At 40.5% G+C, this 16,108-nt stretch overlaps 1 protein-coding gene across 7 annotated transcripts; it reads right to left on the reverse strand.

The window, feature by feature from the left end:
- Positions 1-2,149: 2,149 nt before the first annotated feature.
- Positions 2,150-13,938, reverse strand: adpgk (ADP-dependent glucokinase). Of its 7 annotated transcripts, XM_050072605.1 has the most exons (10): positions 13,676-13,938; positions 13,064-13,113; positions 12,767-12,973; positions 10,167-10,404; positions 8,149-8,374; positions 7,975-8,037; positions 7,600-7,720; positions 7,316-7,512; positions 6,001-6,099; positions 2,150-5,856 (listed from the first exon to the last, which is right to left on the reverse strand). In XM_050072605.1, exons 4-10 carry the CDS (start codon positions 10,385-10,387, stop codon positions 5,293-5,295), a joined length of 1,491 nt encoding a protein of 496 aa, XP_049928562.1. In that variant the 5' UTR covers positions 10,388-10,404; positions 12,767-12,973; positions 13,064-13,113; positions 13,676-13,938; the 3' UTR covers positions 2,150-5,292. The 7 variants fall into 7 exon arrangements, with proteins under 7 accessions (XP_049928562.1, XP_049928558.1, XP_049928560.1 ...); XM_050072601.1 differs by lacking the exon at positions 12,767-12,973; XM_050072603.1 differs by lacking the exon at positions 12,767-12,973 and having other exon boundaries at positions 10,167-10,410.
- Positions 13,939-16,108: the final 2,170 nt, after the last annotated feature.

The following is a 16,108-nucleotide window of genomic DNA, read 5'->3' on the forward strand; positions in this document are numbered from 1 at the left end:
GTTCCCTCACGTCAGCTGACCTGGGGCTCCTGGCTGTCCCACGCTCCAGACTTAATCTTTGCTGTGTCTGCCCCCAAACTGTGGAACAGCCTCCCCCTCTCAATCAGATCTGCCCCAGGGTCAAATTCTACTTTTATTCATCAGCGTTTGTGTCTCCCTGATGTGGTTTTCCCTGAATTATACATTTGAGTTGAGCTGAGTTAGAGTCAGAGATATTGCAGTTCAACTAGGGATGGAAATATAGACAGTGCAGGTAGTGCAGTTGTGATTGGTTTTACAAAATAAACATGTTGGAGAAATATCCTCTTTAAATTGATGTAATAATGCATTGCAGGGTTAGTATCCGTGTAAAACCTTCAAGTGAACTTCTTTTATTTTATTTGTAATGAGGAATTTAACAGAGTCTGACCAAACTTTGTCTGCCAAGATTTCCAGAATATTTAGTTGCCATAAAAGAGTTTATTTTGAAAAGTAACTTTACTCTTTGGGTTTGGTAAAATAAACAGTGTGTCCTTGTGTGTTCCTACAATGTTACCCTCAAGATATTTGATTGAAACAATATTAAAATATTTGCCTAATATAGTCTGGACCCAGGCAACTAAAATATATATCAGAGATACTCTTTTAAATGCTTGTTGGATGTGGATGTGATTTGGAACAGGACAGGAAATCTGCTTACACTGTATAAATACTGAGACTGACAGCTCAAAATATCAAAGTAGATATTTCATTTTTGTCCTTGTCTTGCTGTAAAATTTATGAAATACTTTTTCAAAAACTATATGGCAGTGTTGGGATCTCTTCCAAGCATAGCTGAGTTAACCCATGAGGGGTCCATGGGGCAAATATATATATATACACATACAGTCAGGTCCATAATTATTTGGACAATGATACAGTTGTCATCATTTTGGCTCTGTACACCACCACAATGGGTTTTTAAATGAAACAATGAATACCTGCTTAAAGTGCAGACTCNGTATGTGTGTGTAAAATAAAGCACAGCGTTAGTTCAGGCAGGAGATGATGTCAAGCTCAGCTCACATCCCAGCTACATCAGCTGATCTCAAACAGTCCAATCAACTGATAGAGCAGCTGAAAGATCACATGATTCCCTTCTATGCAACCAATTGGCGAGTCTCATTCAGGGCGCCCTATTTAAACTGCTCTGGCCTGCCTACTGTTGCTGCTTCCTCTGCAAGCTGCTTTGCAACCCGCCTCCACCCCAGCTCCTCCTTTTCATGCTGTGTCTGACTTATCAATGTCATTTCTGTTTGTCATTGATGCTGCTCTCCCTGCCTTAGGCTTTCCATTTAGGCGCGTGGAAGGGCAGGAAGGTGTGCTCTCCCTGCCTTCCATGTGGGCGCATGGAAGGGCAGGAGGGTGTGCTCTCTCTGCTTTCTGCTTTCTGCGTAGGCCTAGGAAAGGCAGAGGTCCCAGAACAGAGCCATACCGCCAAATATAACACTGCAAATGGAAATAAAGTTTTCTTTGACTAGTGTTCCTGACTGAACTGGTGTTTTGATATAGTTTTACTGTTGTTTAACACAGCCTTCCTTTTACCTCAGTTCATAAAGAATGATTGTGTTTCTAGATTCTCTGTTCATCATAAAAGGCATGCAAGTAAAACAAAGTTTTCTTCACGAATTCAACATAACACACGGTGAGTAACTGATATACAAATGGTCATGTGGGTGAACTGTTCTCTTAAATTTATTCAACATTCGACACGTAGATTCCTCTATCCAATTCCGACATACTATTTTAAGTAAGGTAGCAACTAGCGGTTCTTATTACCAGATAATCTACTGACTGTTTTTCATAATTCTTTGGTCAAAAGAAATAAATCTCCAGAACATAGTTAAATGTATAGCCATTAGTATAAGTATAGTACCCATTAGCACAGGAGGACATCTTGAAATGTCGTGTTTGACCAATAGTCACTTCGCAATAACACAAAAACAGAAACAATTAGTTATAGACAATGAAACCATCGAATGTCTGACAGACAATTTTAAAAATCATTGCTGATAAATGTAAGTCGATCAATAATTGACTATTCAACTGATAATTTCAGGACAAATTTTAAGTTCTTCCAACACTGACAAATATCCACAATAACCTGCTGCATCACAATAAAGCCAAGTGCTACTCTCCGTACATATTTTAATGACAAACTACAAGTAAATGAAACTTGTCGACAGTTACAGGTGTTAAAAACATGAGACACAAACAGTCAAGTGAGAAAAGATGGATAGATTGTACTTGCTAAAAATAAAGGGGGGTTCGGAGTTAAGGTTACATTCACCTCTGCAGGCGCGCCCGCCACTTCGTACTAGTGCAAAGAATTAATTCTGCTAAACAAAACGCCATACATCTTGTTGTTGTATGTTTGCATTAAGACTCCATTATTGCATGCCTTCAGTGGCCATGTGAGGTATAATAAATTGTTCTGACAGTCACGTACTAAACGTCTAACATGATGCAGGTGTTCCCAAGTAAACTCAGAAGGAAACAATAAACAACCTATGAAAAAGAATGATGTATCTATATGCTAGCTTTCCTGGCAGTAGGTTACACTGAACAGCTTTTAAGATATTTCAACCAATCATTTTGCACAGTCACATTTTATAAGTGAGGGAAGCAAAAACAAATATGGAGGCAAATAAGAGGCATAAATATTTAAATTTTAAGGACAACTAAAACATCATGTTGAATTTTAAACACCACTAAATTCGTAGCATTTAAAGATTTTATCCTGAAAACCATGTGCTTGAATTTATTTGTTCTGAATTAAATTATGAAATTTCTTGATTTACAATTTCACCTTGAATTTAAATATATATTTAGTGTTCACAAATTCAGATCCACAATCTCATGTTTCAAAACTTCAAAACTGGACTTACTCAAGTCCGATAGTTCTCATTGGTAGCCATTTTTGGGTTTCAGTTTTCAAGCTGCTTTCTTGGATCACATGACCGACAGATCGTGCTCTCATTGACCAGAAGTCAGTTTGATTGCATTCAGGCTCGACTGCCTCTCCTGTGTGGGGAAGCTGTGAAGGTGGAGATGCTGCTATCTAAAGTTTTTCAACTCAAATTTTTGGATCTGAATCGAATTTGAGCGTCATGAACATATTTCTTTTTTTATTCTGAAACTTGAATTTTTTTATCCAAATATATTCAAGATTCCCACACATTTTCATGGGCAAAATTTAAAAACTTTACCATGACTTTCCAGGAACTCATAATGTAAATGTCAACCCACTTGTGTTTTTTCAAACATATCATTTTAAACTTATCAAGATTAAAACCCTTTTCGAACAGAATTTAGTTTTTGCAGTATTTTGTGACCACTTTTCCTGTCTGACTTGTATTTACTTTTGTATTCACAGTCTTTGTCTTTAAATTTTTTTTTAAAGAGTAAACATATTTCACTCGGGCACCCCATGTAGAAAAGCTTTGTCCTTGCCCCAGCAGCCGCGGGTTTGATTCCAACCTACAGCCCTTTGCTGTATGTCGTACCACTCTCTTTCCCCCTTTCAATTTCAGCTAGGAGAAAATGAAGAAACGTACATAATAGGGAAACAAAACGTCGTCACACAGATGTGTATTAGAGCGACATTACATCAACAGCTATGGAAAATAAATTTGCTGTTATGTTACATTAGTGGAAGGTTATCCATTGAGGATTACTGTAATAATTTTATTAAAACAGACAACAAAATTCCCTGACTTTTCCAAAACTTTCAACGATTTTGACTAATTTCATGACGTTTCCAAGCCTGAAAAACGTGGTTGTGAAATTACATGAGTTTTCCATGACCGTGGGAACCCTTTATATGAACATTTACAACATTGTATTCAAATTCAGCTTTTGAAATTGCAAAAAAATTCATATTTTAATTCTTTTTTTCCCCCCGTACACCCTGGACTGGCCACCAGACTATTACAGAGCTGACACACTCACATTCACACCTACGGACAATTTAGAGTCACCAATTAACCTGCATGTCTTTGGACGGTGGGAGGAAGCTGGAGTACCTGGAGAAAACCCACGCTGACACAGGGAGAACATGCAAATTTGCCCCTTTACTTTTCAAAGTAACATATTTCAATGCTGTGGGTTCAGTGGTGTTTAAATTTCAATATTAAGTATTTATTGTCTGTTAATGTTCAGATATTTATGTCTCTTATTTGCCTCCATAAACAAAACAATAAACAAACAAACAAGTACAGTAACCCTGATAACATCTGGCCTACACCTGATTTTGAAATTTAATTTTACCTTAAGTTTTATCACCAACACAACCTTTATGTTAATTAGCTGACACCTAATTGTAAACTGAGCGCTACTGCATAAAGAAGGATCCCCTTCAAAACCAGGTGGTAGAATTTCATTATTTCATCAAAAAATTATTTAATTTATTAACAGCAATTAAAATAATCCTATAGTTACTGTTGTTTTTACTATGCAGACTTCATAAACATCTTTATAATGGGAGTGTTTAGGCCAAAAACTGAGAGAACACAGACTTAGTCACACTGTCTAGTATTTTTACCCTCACGGGACAAGTAACAAAAAGTCAAGTATATCTAGTTAACAGTTATCACACGTTCAGAGGTCAGACACCCATGGGAGAATGAGGTTTCAAGTGATCTAGTGACTATTTGACGTGAATGCACCAAAAGTTGAAGAAACACAGAACATCGAGAATACCACTTAGATTCTACAATATAGTAAGACGCTCGTCAGTTTCCAGTTGAACATAACTGTATATATGTGTGTGTATATGTTTATCTCAGGAGGGTAACTGATGTGATGCTTAAATTTGTCTGGCTCTAACATGTGAATATAATATATCCTAAACTCTGGTATGTTCTCAAGGCACGGCATACTTAAGATATGCAGGTCAAAGTAAATTAGGTGAGCCTGCATAACTCTTTGGAGTTTGTGAAGATGGCTTCGAGCCGCGGCCGGTGCATAGAGTCAGGCCACCTCACAGCTCCGTCAGATCTGCTTCTGTAAAGTTCTGCTGGAGGATTCGAGGAGGGAGGACAGAGGAGACCGGAGCAGGCTGGAGGAGTCATCAGGCAGGATTTATAACTAACACCATCCATCACATTCTTAAACTCAGCGGAGCTTCGGGAAGGAAGACACAGAACCTGGATCAGGACACAGAGGTCTGAACAAGTTCAGGAACATGACTCCGACCCAACAACCACGGCTGTGGATGAAGCTTCACCGAGTCTTCTCAGCATTTCCCATCCGAGTGTCAGATTGAAGCAAACCTCAGAAGGGCTGCTGGGTCTTTAACTCTGAGTACATTAGCCCCTCTGCTGAGATGGCGTCCCCGAGCCCTACTGTCCGTAACGGCTGCTTGCAGACCAGCACGGCTGTCATGTGGAAGGTGATGTTTCCTCTGCGCCACACGGTGACAGGCTCTGTCGGGTTCAGGGACAGCTTCTCTCGCGGCTCAGTGTGTGAGCTGTAAAACTCCAGCGGGGCTTTGAGCTGCACTTTGCTAACGTCAACCACCTGGAGCCCGCAGGCCTGACTGCTGGCAACTCGCGCCCCCGCCATCACTGCTGCCGCCTGGTTCCCCCAGTATCCATCCACCGTGACCAGGATGTGGTAGGCAAGCGTGTGGAAGTGGATGCGAGTCAGGTCCGATTCGGACAATGGCTCGCTGCGGCCGTGCTGCTCCAGGATCCAGAAGAGGATGTCGCTGACTTGACCCACGTCTGGAATGCCTTTCCAGGAATCCATGTCTGCGTGAGGCCCCTCGCCGGCCTGAGAGAGGAAGAGCAGCTCCTGCTCGTTGAGCCCGATGGAGCTCACAATGGGCATAACCTGCTAACGGGAAACAGAGAGAAAAAACTTTAATTAAATACCGGCGTACAGACGTCTTGAGGGATTTGTGGATTTTGAGCACATTCATCTTTTCTCTGTGAAGGAAGTTCACTTTATGGAATACTCTCTGAGACATCACACATGTACCTCCTGCATGATGCTGTTCATGTAGTCTTTGTCCGTCATGCTCGCCAGCTCCAGGTGGATGGGAATATCTTTACGGATTTCAGATATGGCTAACACTGCCTGTGAAGAAGCAGGTACAAGATGTTAGATGAGCTTCAACAAATATATAATATGAGTCACTGCCATGTGACTTCACATATTCCTTTATCCTGCCAGTATACTGTGAATAATAATAATAATGATACATATTTAGTTAGGAATGACTAACATGACGTCTGTATTAGCTTTACACCATGAATCTTGCATGTCATGCAACATTATATTGGGCATAATGTTAGAAATCAAGTAGTCCAAAGTTTTCTTTTAATTGTTCTATCTTAAGGAATCAGCTAAAAACAAGGGGAGAGATATTTTTACTTTAATTATTTTTAACTATATTTTTTCAATAATGCTCACTACTATCATAAAAAAAACCATTTAGGTCAATATTTTTTTAAATAAATAAATACATAAATATAGCTATGAAATAAATAAATAAAAATATAAATAAATGTAAATATATATGAGCCAGTGGTTATTAAAAAGAAATAAATACATTTTTAATTTAAAAAGGATGTTTTTAAAAGACTAATTAGGAGGCAATAAATATATAAATAAATTTAAATATAAATATATACATTTTAAATAAAATAAATGAAAAATAAATATATATTTAGTTTTTAAAATATTGTTTATTTATTTAAGTACATGAAGTCATTTATATATTTATATTTATTTACGTAACAATATTCTTGATGATATGACAAATCAGTAAAAAAAAAAGTATTTAAAAACAAAAAACAAAAACAGAATTGCAACAAAATAAGTGAAAGAGTTTTACATATCGATTTTAACAGTTAGTCTTCAAATATTCAGTGAAAACTAAACAAAAAATATATCACAATATGAATTTTTCATGATATTAAAAATTATACCGGCATTATCATGAACCAGATGATACGGCACACTCCTAATATTTATCACTCCATTTATTTGTGTAAGGATATATTTCATAGCCATATTTATTGATTTATGTATTTATTTATTTAATATTGATTTAAATGGCATTCTGTATAGAGATAGGGAATCAGTCACCTTTACTTTTCACTGTTTTCCCACACATTAATAGACTTCAGTTAAAGCAGACTATGTTTTCTTTGATAAACTGATCAGGGTTAATACATTGTGACTGAAGGGCAAACAGAAATTACACATTAAGGATGTATAACTTGCAGTAAATAGGCCAAAATTTGCAAATGGATGGTGAAACTGTGAAGACCAGCTTTGAGCCACTGACCTCTTTGAGTCGCTCCTCCCACAGCTCTCTGCCCTGACCCTCCATCATGTGGAGCCCCGACAGGACGACCAGGTCGGGCTCAAACTCGTCCAGACTCGCCACGAACGTCTCCAGTGAGCTCATCTCCCCATTGGACACGTCGTGGGAGAAGATGAAACGGTTGGCTTGAGGTGCCGCAGATGATCCCCACTGCTCACCTGGAGGACAAATAACAACTGTTGTATTAAAACACCTAAACAGTCTGGACAGATCCCGTAGAAGCTGAGAGTTGTTTTTCTCTTTACCTGCTTTATACTCCAGGATGAGGTGATATTCATCCGTCTCCTGCAGAGACTCCGGGGGAACGACTATCTGCTCGTCCAGCATCTCGTGGAGTTTAGGACCAATTGGCCCGCATAATAAAACCTGCAGCATTAAAAATATTAATAGTCATTTGAAGGCCAGAGATTCTGTGTGTCCATAAGGCTCCCAAAACACATTTTCATGGTATAAAAACTGATCCTCTCAAAATGTGTAAATGTAAACATGTGTTTTCTCGTGTTTATTATTTCTTCTATTGACTTCTGCAAATGTAAAGTTCCCAGCTTGAATCTTCTGTTTATTTAAGAGCTCATTAAATTTGGGTTTTTTGAGTTTACAACAGAAACATGCTGCCATACCATCAGATCAGGGTAGGTGGCGAGCCTCTGACCAATAAGAGCAGCGTTCCCTCCCACGTACAGCTGGAAGAAGACAAAAGCAAAGTTTAACTGGAAGGAAGATCACTTAAAAACATGACTTCATATAACAACATGATGTCATCCTGTAGAGTCCGGTAAGTAAGGTAGCCTTGCCTTCGCACCGGGGTACTCTGCTGCGGCACGTGCGATCCTCTGAAAGGCCTCGCTGTCGCTGAAGAAGCGCTCGGCAGCTGCTCCACGCTCCATGTAATGGATGAAGGCCTCCTTCAAGTCCTCTTTAGAGTGCAACACTTCATGATCCAGGCCGGAGCCAGGATCCACAGCCAGAGCCTGCAGCAGGCCCACTCCTGAGACCACTACATCCACACAGGCATTCACCCTGAACAACAGAGGACAGAAACACAGAGTACAGATTATTTGATTGTTAGTAACTGAATTATCATCTGGCTTTAACTTCAAGTGATCCTGGGGATATATGGCTACAGTTTTTAAAGGTCTGCTGCTGATCAGACCAAACTGCAGAAACTGGGGCAGCTGTTAAAGACCCAGAGTAAAGCTGGTCTGGTGTCAACATGTCAGTATGTGTGTCAGAGGTTTCTGTGCAGATACAGACAAACTCTTTAAAAAGATAAAACAGTCCGTTTGTCTTAAAGACACAGTGAAAAGTAAAATCACCCTCTTTTCTCTCTCTCTGCAAAATTTAAACACATTTCTGATCAACTCATCTTTGAGTGCGTATTCATCTAATTAAATGTGATTTGGGGCAACAAGCAAACCATTATATAAACCATGCTTGACCGTTCTAACAGCTGGCAAAGCAATCCAAACAGGGTCAGACAAGAGCATGATGAGGTGGAGTATTTTATTAATTTCTCCCTCATCCTCCACAGCTCAGTATCGCTCTGCGTTCACTGAGCCGTACTCACTCTTGAGCAATCAAATCAGTTTCCAGTTTCACTTGGAAATATTTTACATTAGCTCCTTTTACACTGCCTGCTCAAGGCGGGAATATCACGCCGTTATGCCGCCTCGCTGTGCTGTATATAAGGTGCTATAGCAGAATGGGGGTGTTGGGCGTGGTTTAATCTGCAATGGGAGGTCGTAACAGTGCAGAAAAGGTGTCTGTATAAACAGAACAGTCTGTGGAATGGGATCATCGGAGGCCTGAGTGTGACGTTTTGATGACGTGTTATGTGTGCGACCCACAGGTGATTTAAAAAGCAGCTGCTAGCAATTAGCGTTAAAGTTCATCCCGGTACTTCTCTCTCCAGCTCTCACTAATATTCCCAACACTGTTTTTCCTACAACAAGTCACATCCTGCGACACTGTGACCACCCCTCCTGTGTCTCTACTCTTCCTGGCCTGCTTGTGCCTTCTCCTCCCCTTGCAGGTAGTGGTGGGCTGGCAGTGCACATCGTTAGGAAGCTGGCTCACCTGGGCTGATGAGCATGCAAGCCGTCAAAGCTGGGTTGTTCAGTCTGTCTCCTTCTCTTGCAGCTTCCCCAGCTCCCACATGGTTCTTTTGTTTGACTGATTTGTCTTTTCTTTCAGTATGCAACGTCTCCACACACCATTTTCCACTCATGCTGGCACACGGACGCACCACTGATGTTACTAATTGTTTGTATCATTTCATTTTTGACCTCTGTCCTTTTGTGTATTCTCCCTCCTACAGTTGCCTGTAGGGATTACACTGCAGCCTGTGTTGCCTCTGCAGCTCTCCCTCAGTTCTGGACCAAATTCAAAAACATTTGTCTCCATTAGTCAGTCAGGTTGAAAAATACCAAAGTTTCCCTTTGTCTGCCATTTTACTGTGACTTTAAAAATAACCTGCTTCACTTCTCTCTTTGGTAGAAAAAAAAATCTGTCCATCCCTCTGGTGGGCGGCCCCTCAGCCCCAGCCAATCATCACCCTCCACCTCCATCCTGTGTGCTGGCTCCTCTACAGCAGCCTAAAGGCTACAGGCTACCTATAGAGAGTAATTTAATTCATTGGGCACCACCTTCTTGGACCAAGCTATCTGAGCTGGCACTGACTCTTGACTACACATTCCTTCACACTCACAGCTCTGACTACAGCCTCTCAACATGCCACAGTGTACAGAAGATCAAGTAGATCAGCTTCAAGCGACAGAGCAGACACGCATCTCTCATCACGCATCTAACTCACCCTACTGCCACTTTGCTCCACTGTCGAGTCGGCAGAGTGATCAGAGTCTCCCAGGCAGCGGAGATCACCTGCTCCAGGCTGTTGTGGCTGTTTTGAGATGATGTCTGAAAGTTTGGCAGGCTGATGTACTGCAGGATCTGCTCTGGCACGACTGGGCCGCCATGGTAGAAATAGCCAACAGCTAACGCCAGCAGGGCTGCCGCTGAAGCCTTCCTCCACATGATGCTCCCACTCACTCCTGCAACTAAGGATATCAGTCACTCCTCCGTCTCATATCAACCATTAGCATTCAAAATGATCGACTGAGGTATTGTTGTTACTGGTGGTGGCATTTAAGAGCTGCACAGTGATGATCAGTGTTTGGAGACATAAACAACCATGACAAAAACCTTAACAACAACAAAACCTTCAGCTAATTTTATCAGTCTTTACCTAAACCTTGCTTGGAATAATTAACTTAAACAACAAAAATTTGTAGAAAAATAACGTGATAACATATCGTACGACTAGACTGACAATTAATGAATAATACTGAATTACAAGGGTTTTAATTAGAGCTAAAATTATGTCAATTTATTGATTAGTTGATTCAAAGACAATCAATCAGCAGTTATAACTGATTAAGTATTACAAATTTCAAACATTTGATGGTTCCAGCCTCTCAAATTTGCTGCTTTTCTTGGTCTGACATCATAGTAAACTGAACGTTAACTAGCAGTTATTTTTTTAAAAAGGCGTTTGAATGCCACTTGGCGCTCTCCACCCACCCAAACAGCAGGATAACGCACCATACCGCACCATAAAAACTGCTCAGGAATGGCTTGAGGAATGTGACAAAGAGCTAATGTGACAACCTGGCCCTTAAATTCCCCTGATCTCAATCTGATTGAGTATCTGTGGGATGTGCCGACACCCCAGAGTTACCCCGGAAACACGGTGGGACCTCCTTGGAACCAACTTGTCTCTGACGTATTGAGACAAGGACACAGGACCTCTGGAGGGTGTCCTATGGTGGCTGGGAGCAGGGCATTGGTGACAGATCCTCTGAGTCCTGACGGTTGTGAGGCGGGGCACTGGCATGTACCACAGATGCTCGAATGTATTCAGATCTGGGGAATTTGGGGGCCAAGTTGATGCCTTGAGCTCTTTGTCACGTTCCTCAGGCCATTCCTGAGCAGTTTCTCCTGGGTGGCATGGTGCATTGTCCTGCTGGGGAGCCAAGGTCAGTGAGGAGTGTCGTTGCTATTGGGTTGTGCTTGGTCTGCAAAGGTATTTGGGTAGGTGGAGCACATCAAGTGGCATCCACAGGGTTTGCCAGCAGAACATTGAATATTAACGAGATGATCAATATTATTCACTTCACCTGTCAGTGGTTTTAATGTTTTAGCCGATCGGTGTATATAAAGCACCGATGACCAACATTAGAATAAAAATGAAAAAACGTCTGTATACAAGTCAAGTGTTCTGTAAGTTGTAAACTAAACATAAATAGTGCAAGGAAATAAAACGAGTTATGGGGAGTTTAAAAGTAATTAAGTATTTTTTTAAAGATTATTTTCACTGGCTTTTTTGCCTTTAATGGTTGGACACGTGCTCTAACCACTAAGTCTCCGACGCCCCTAAAAGTAATTTTTTATGACCTTTCAAATGAATATAGTACTGAAAAAATGCAGACATTGTTTTAATTATTTATAGGCTGTTTAAATATTATTATTATTGTTATTATTATTATTATTTAGGCACAAAGAATGGAGGCAGGAAGTACCATCAATTTACAAAAAAAGTTAAAACTTGATGTGTTAACACTACAGTGCTTCCTCTTTACACTTTATAGTGTTATACAAAGTATCACATCTGGTGTCTGTACCATCACAGCGCTGCAGCATTTTCATAAACAGACCTGTTGCCCGCACCCAGGCGCCCTCGGTAGACTGTAGAATAGCAACGCACACTCGATTCACCTCACACACTGACAAGCACACATAAAACTACACTCACCTCAAACAAATAACCAGCCCTGTCTCGCACATGCAGCGCAAAGTTTTACAGCACAGGTGCTACGGCAATATATATACACCATAGTATTGCGATATTTTGCTCTGCAATATTATATTGATAAATGGATGCTAAGTATTGATATTTTCATTTCATGAATTACTAACATTACAAATACAAATAAAACTTTTGGTAGCCTACTAGAATAATGAAATTAGTTGCTTCTTTCAGTCCATTAGATACAAAAAAATGACTGAAGTGAGATGAACCAACTGAAAACTTTTTAAATAAAACAGATTCTGGCAAAGTTTCCCTTCGAGGACATAATTTGCAGTTATCACAATACTCATCATATCGCAACACATTTACATTCGCCATAATGTTGTAACTTTTCCTTTATTTTTTAACTTTTTCCTATATTGTAACTTAAGTATCGTGAGTATGCCAAACGTTTAACTTGTATTTGTAATATTATTTATATATTTAATAAAACGATACTTGATGTCTGTGTATCGGTACAATACTGCCAAGCAAAATATCATGATACTATGCTGTATCTGTTTCCCCCCAACCCCTAATATATATGCGAATATATATATTCAAACCCTGGGGTGGGGGACCCTTCTGTCCACAGTTTGCATGTCCTCCCCGTGTCAGCGTGGGTTTTCTCTGGGTACTCCAGCTTCCTCCCACAGTCCAAAGACATGCAGGTTAATTGGTGACTCTAAATTGTCCACAGGTGTGAATGGTTGTCTGTCTCTATGTGTCAGCCCTGTGATAGTCTGCTGACCTGTCCAGGGTGCACCCCGCCTCTTAAGGGAAAAAGAGGCATATAAATATTTATACCCGTTTATTTCCCCACATGCTTGTGTGTGCACACAATAGTCCTGTCTGTTCCCTACCTTTGTTTGTTCAGCTCTGTTGTGCTTCCTCCTGGCTGTAATGTCTGTCTCTGTGCAGGTACAGTGAGAGCAAAGCAAAGAAATCAAATACCTCAAATGTGCTGTGGTATAACAGAAACAGCCATGCAGTATTTATACTCAATTGCACCTTAATTCACCTGCAGATAATCTCATTAAGTTGACTTTAACTCAGTGGGTGAGCTCCACATTTACACTTAGCTGACAGTTGGTGTTCATGTTCCCTGACACCACCCAGGAGGACTGAGACAACCATGATAACCCCCTGAGAGGCTCTGCCCTTTAGGCTGGGGCTGAGTAATGTACTTTATGGTACAGGATACACGGGTTAAGTTACTGCTAACGTGTACACACACTCACACACATACACACAGACACAGGCACAGTTTGTTAGCTAACATGCTAGCACCAGCACACAGGGTGTATCCTTGGCTTCAGTTAAACAAAGCTAATCTGACAGTAACAATTAGCTTGTAGCTCGGCTTAGCAGGAAATCTAATTTAAATCCGAGCCGGGAGAGTTTTCCTCCTGAACACACCTCAGCTTCATTACAGCTTCTTAAAAACCCCAAGTAGCTTCATTAGCGTCACGTACCGACAAATATGTGCAGGCTTCAAGTTGAGTCGGTCAGAGAGAGGATCCTGTTTCCTGGTTCTTCACATGAACAGCATTTAGTAGAGGAAGAGGTGAGTGGAGAAGTCCGTCGGTTCAAGTCATTGAAGGAGGAATGATTGGGAGAGACGGCAGCGGCTCCAAACCGCCAGCACACAGCAGCGGCTTCCGTCTGCCGCTCTGCGCATGCGCCACTCCAGGGTACATTCATGGTACAGAGTGTGAGGAACACAGCTGGGAGAAAAACGTGTTCAGGGCCTGCAGGAAAATACAAACCTGCTCAGGTACTCTTCACGGGATACCTGGGTAAAATGACTCAGCTACTGCACTCAGGCACAAATTCCAGGTACTTTTACTTTACTTGAATCTTTATATGTGATGCAGTTTTACACTTCTAGGGCACAAGTCTGCAACTTTTATAAACAAAAAAGCCACTTTTGGCAACAACAACAAAAAAAAAATAGAATTTAAAAATCTCACTGGAGCTGCAAAACATATTTGAGCCTTAAAATGTAGGTAACACAGCCTATTAAGTCTTAAATAGCCCAGAAACTGATTTTAAATGGATTTTTTTGAACAGATTTCACCCTGCAATTGATTTTAAATGCTCAGAAAATTAAGATTATGGTCTTCTCTTTTAGCATCTTCACATCTGACGGTAAATCCATTGACACAGTGCCCTCATGCAAGTACTTGGGTATATGGATAGGTGACAAGCTTTAATTTAATGTACATGTTGCTACTCTAGTTAGGAAGTTTAAAGTGAAAATTGGCTTTTATTTTAGAAATAAGTCTTGTTTTAATTTCAGTGCTGAGAAAAAACTAGTGGAAGCAACTTTTCTGTCTGCAACCAGCCTTGATTCAGTGTACCATGTATCGCTATTCTCCATGTTTTATTACAAATGCAAAGTCACTTACTCATCAGTGTGTGCAGTGTACACTACAGTGTGCAAACAATACCCTACCGTAATATTAATCCAAAAACATTGTGTATAATAGTAAAACTCTGTCAGGGAACATTTTACTGCACAATAAATACATTTACTTTTTATACTTAATGTACATTTTAACATCATTTACATACTTTTACTTAAGTAAGATTTTGAATGCATGACTTTACTTGTAGTGGAGTGATGTATTAGATCTTTCTGAATACTTCTCCCACCACTGTAAGAGGATTGTCCTGGTGAAATAAAGATATTATGATAAACATTTTAAACTACTAAACTGTTGAGGACCTTTGGCTCGGCTGGAATCATTGACCCTGGGGCAAAAAGTTACGACTGGTCCACAATAGGCCTTTTAAACAGATGATATTGTGACATGTCATGTGCCAGATTTCCATCCACACATGATTTATCTGAATTTCAGCAGAAGAAAATGTAAATCAATTCACATTTGCATCCACGACTGTTATGCAAATTATAAGCTGAGCAGTAGGTGGCACATATTCTCCAGTCAGGTGTCATTATACCACTGCAGAAGAAGAGGGCGCAGCAAGGTTACATGATTAAAAGAGTGCCAGTCAAAGATGTACAAAATATGATGAAAATTTGGAATTGATGTTCATTAGGACATTTGCCAGTCAAGGTAGTTATTTGAAACACCTAGATGGTGCAGCTTGGACACATCATCAGTGATATACCCAGGGTCACGGGGTCCCAGGTTCGTGTCCAAGCAGCACTGCCCTCTTGATCCACAGCCACTCTGAGGCTTTATCTGCAGCCTCACTGATGTTTCTAGCAGCTTTCCTCTCCTGCAACCCTCTGAGGCCAAGGAGCCTGAGTGCCTGGTGCACAGATTGCCCTGGGAACCCTGCAGCCCACTGTGATTGGCTCACAGTGGGCCCTCCACTCACTCTCTCTACAGGCCTCTAATGGCTCAAGGTATTTGGCCTTCTTTTGCTCAAGGGCCTCCTCCATCAGGTCTTCCCATGGGACCGTAAGTTCCAGCAGCACTACTTGCTTTGTGGAGTCAGATAGCATCTTTCATTAGACCTTAATCAAAAAAGGTCAAATGAAAAATGCTATTGAGGTGCATTATGGGAAATGTAGGATCCAGAGCTTTTGGAGCTTGACCTACACTAGGATCTAAAAAGGTCAGGATATCTCAGTGTTCACTGCATCGCCTTTTGTTTTTAAAAATCTGTCTCCAAAAGTCCTCCAACTTTATGAAAGTACAAGTCAAAGTTTGACTGGCAACTCACAGAAATAAACCTACAGATCAAATAAAAGTTTTTCTCACAATGTCATATAATACACTATGACATCACCCTCCATTGCAAAAGAGGAATTTAAATCTTTAAGTAGCCTTAGCTGGAGGGTGTGTGCTCTCGACTACAGCAAAGGCTGTATTTCTTGAGAAGACTTTGGGGTGTTTGGGGGTGGATCAGAGGATCAAGTTTTTATCTTATCA

This window comes from Epinephelus moara, chromosome 20 (genome assembly GCF_006386435.1).
Source record: "Epinephelus moara isolate mb chromosome 20, YSFRI_EMoa_1.0, whole genome shotgun sequence".
In the NCBI taxonomy this organism is placed as follows: domain Eukaryota; kingdom Metazoa; phylum Chordata; class Actinopteri; order Perciformes; family Serranidae; genus Epinephelus; species Epinephelus moara.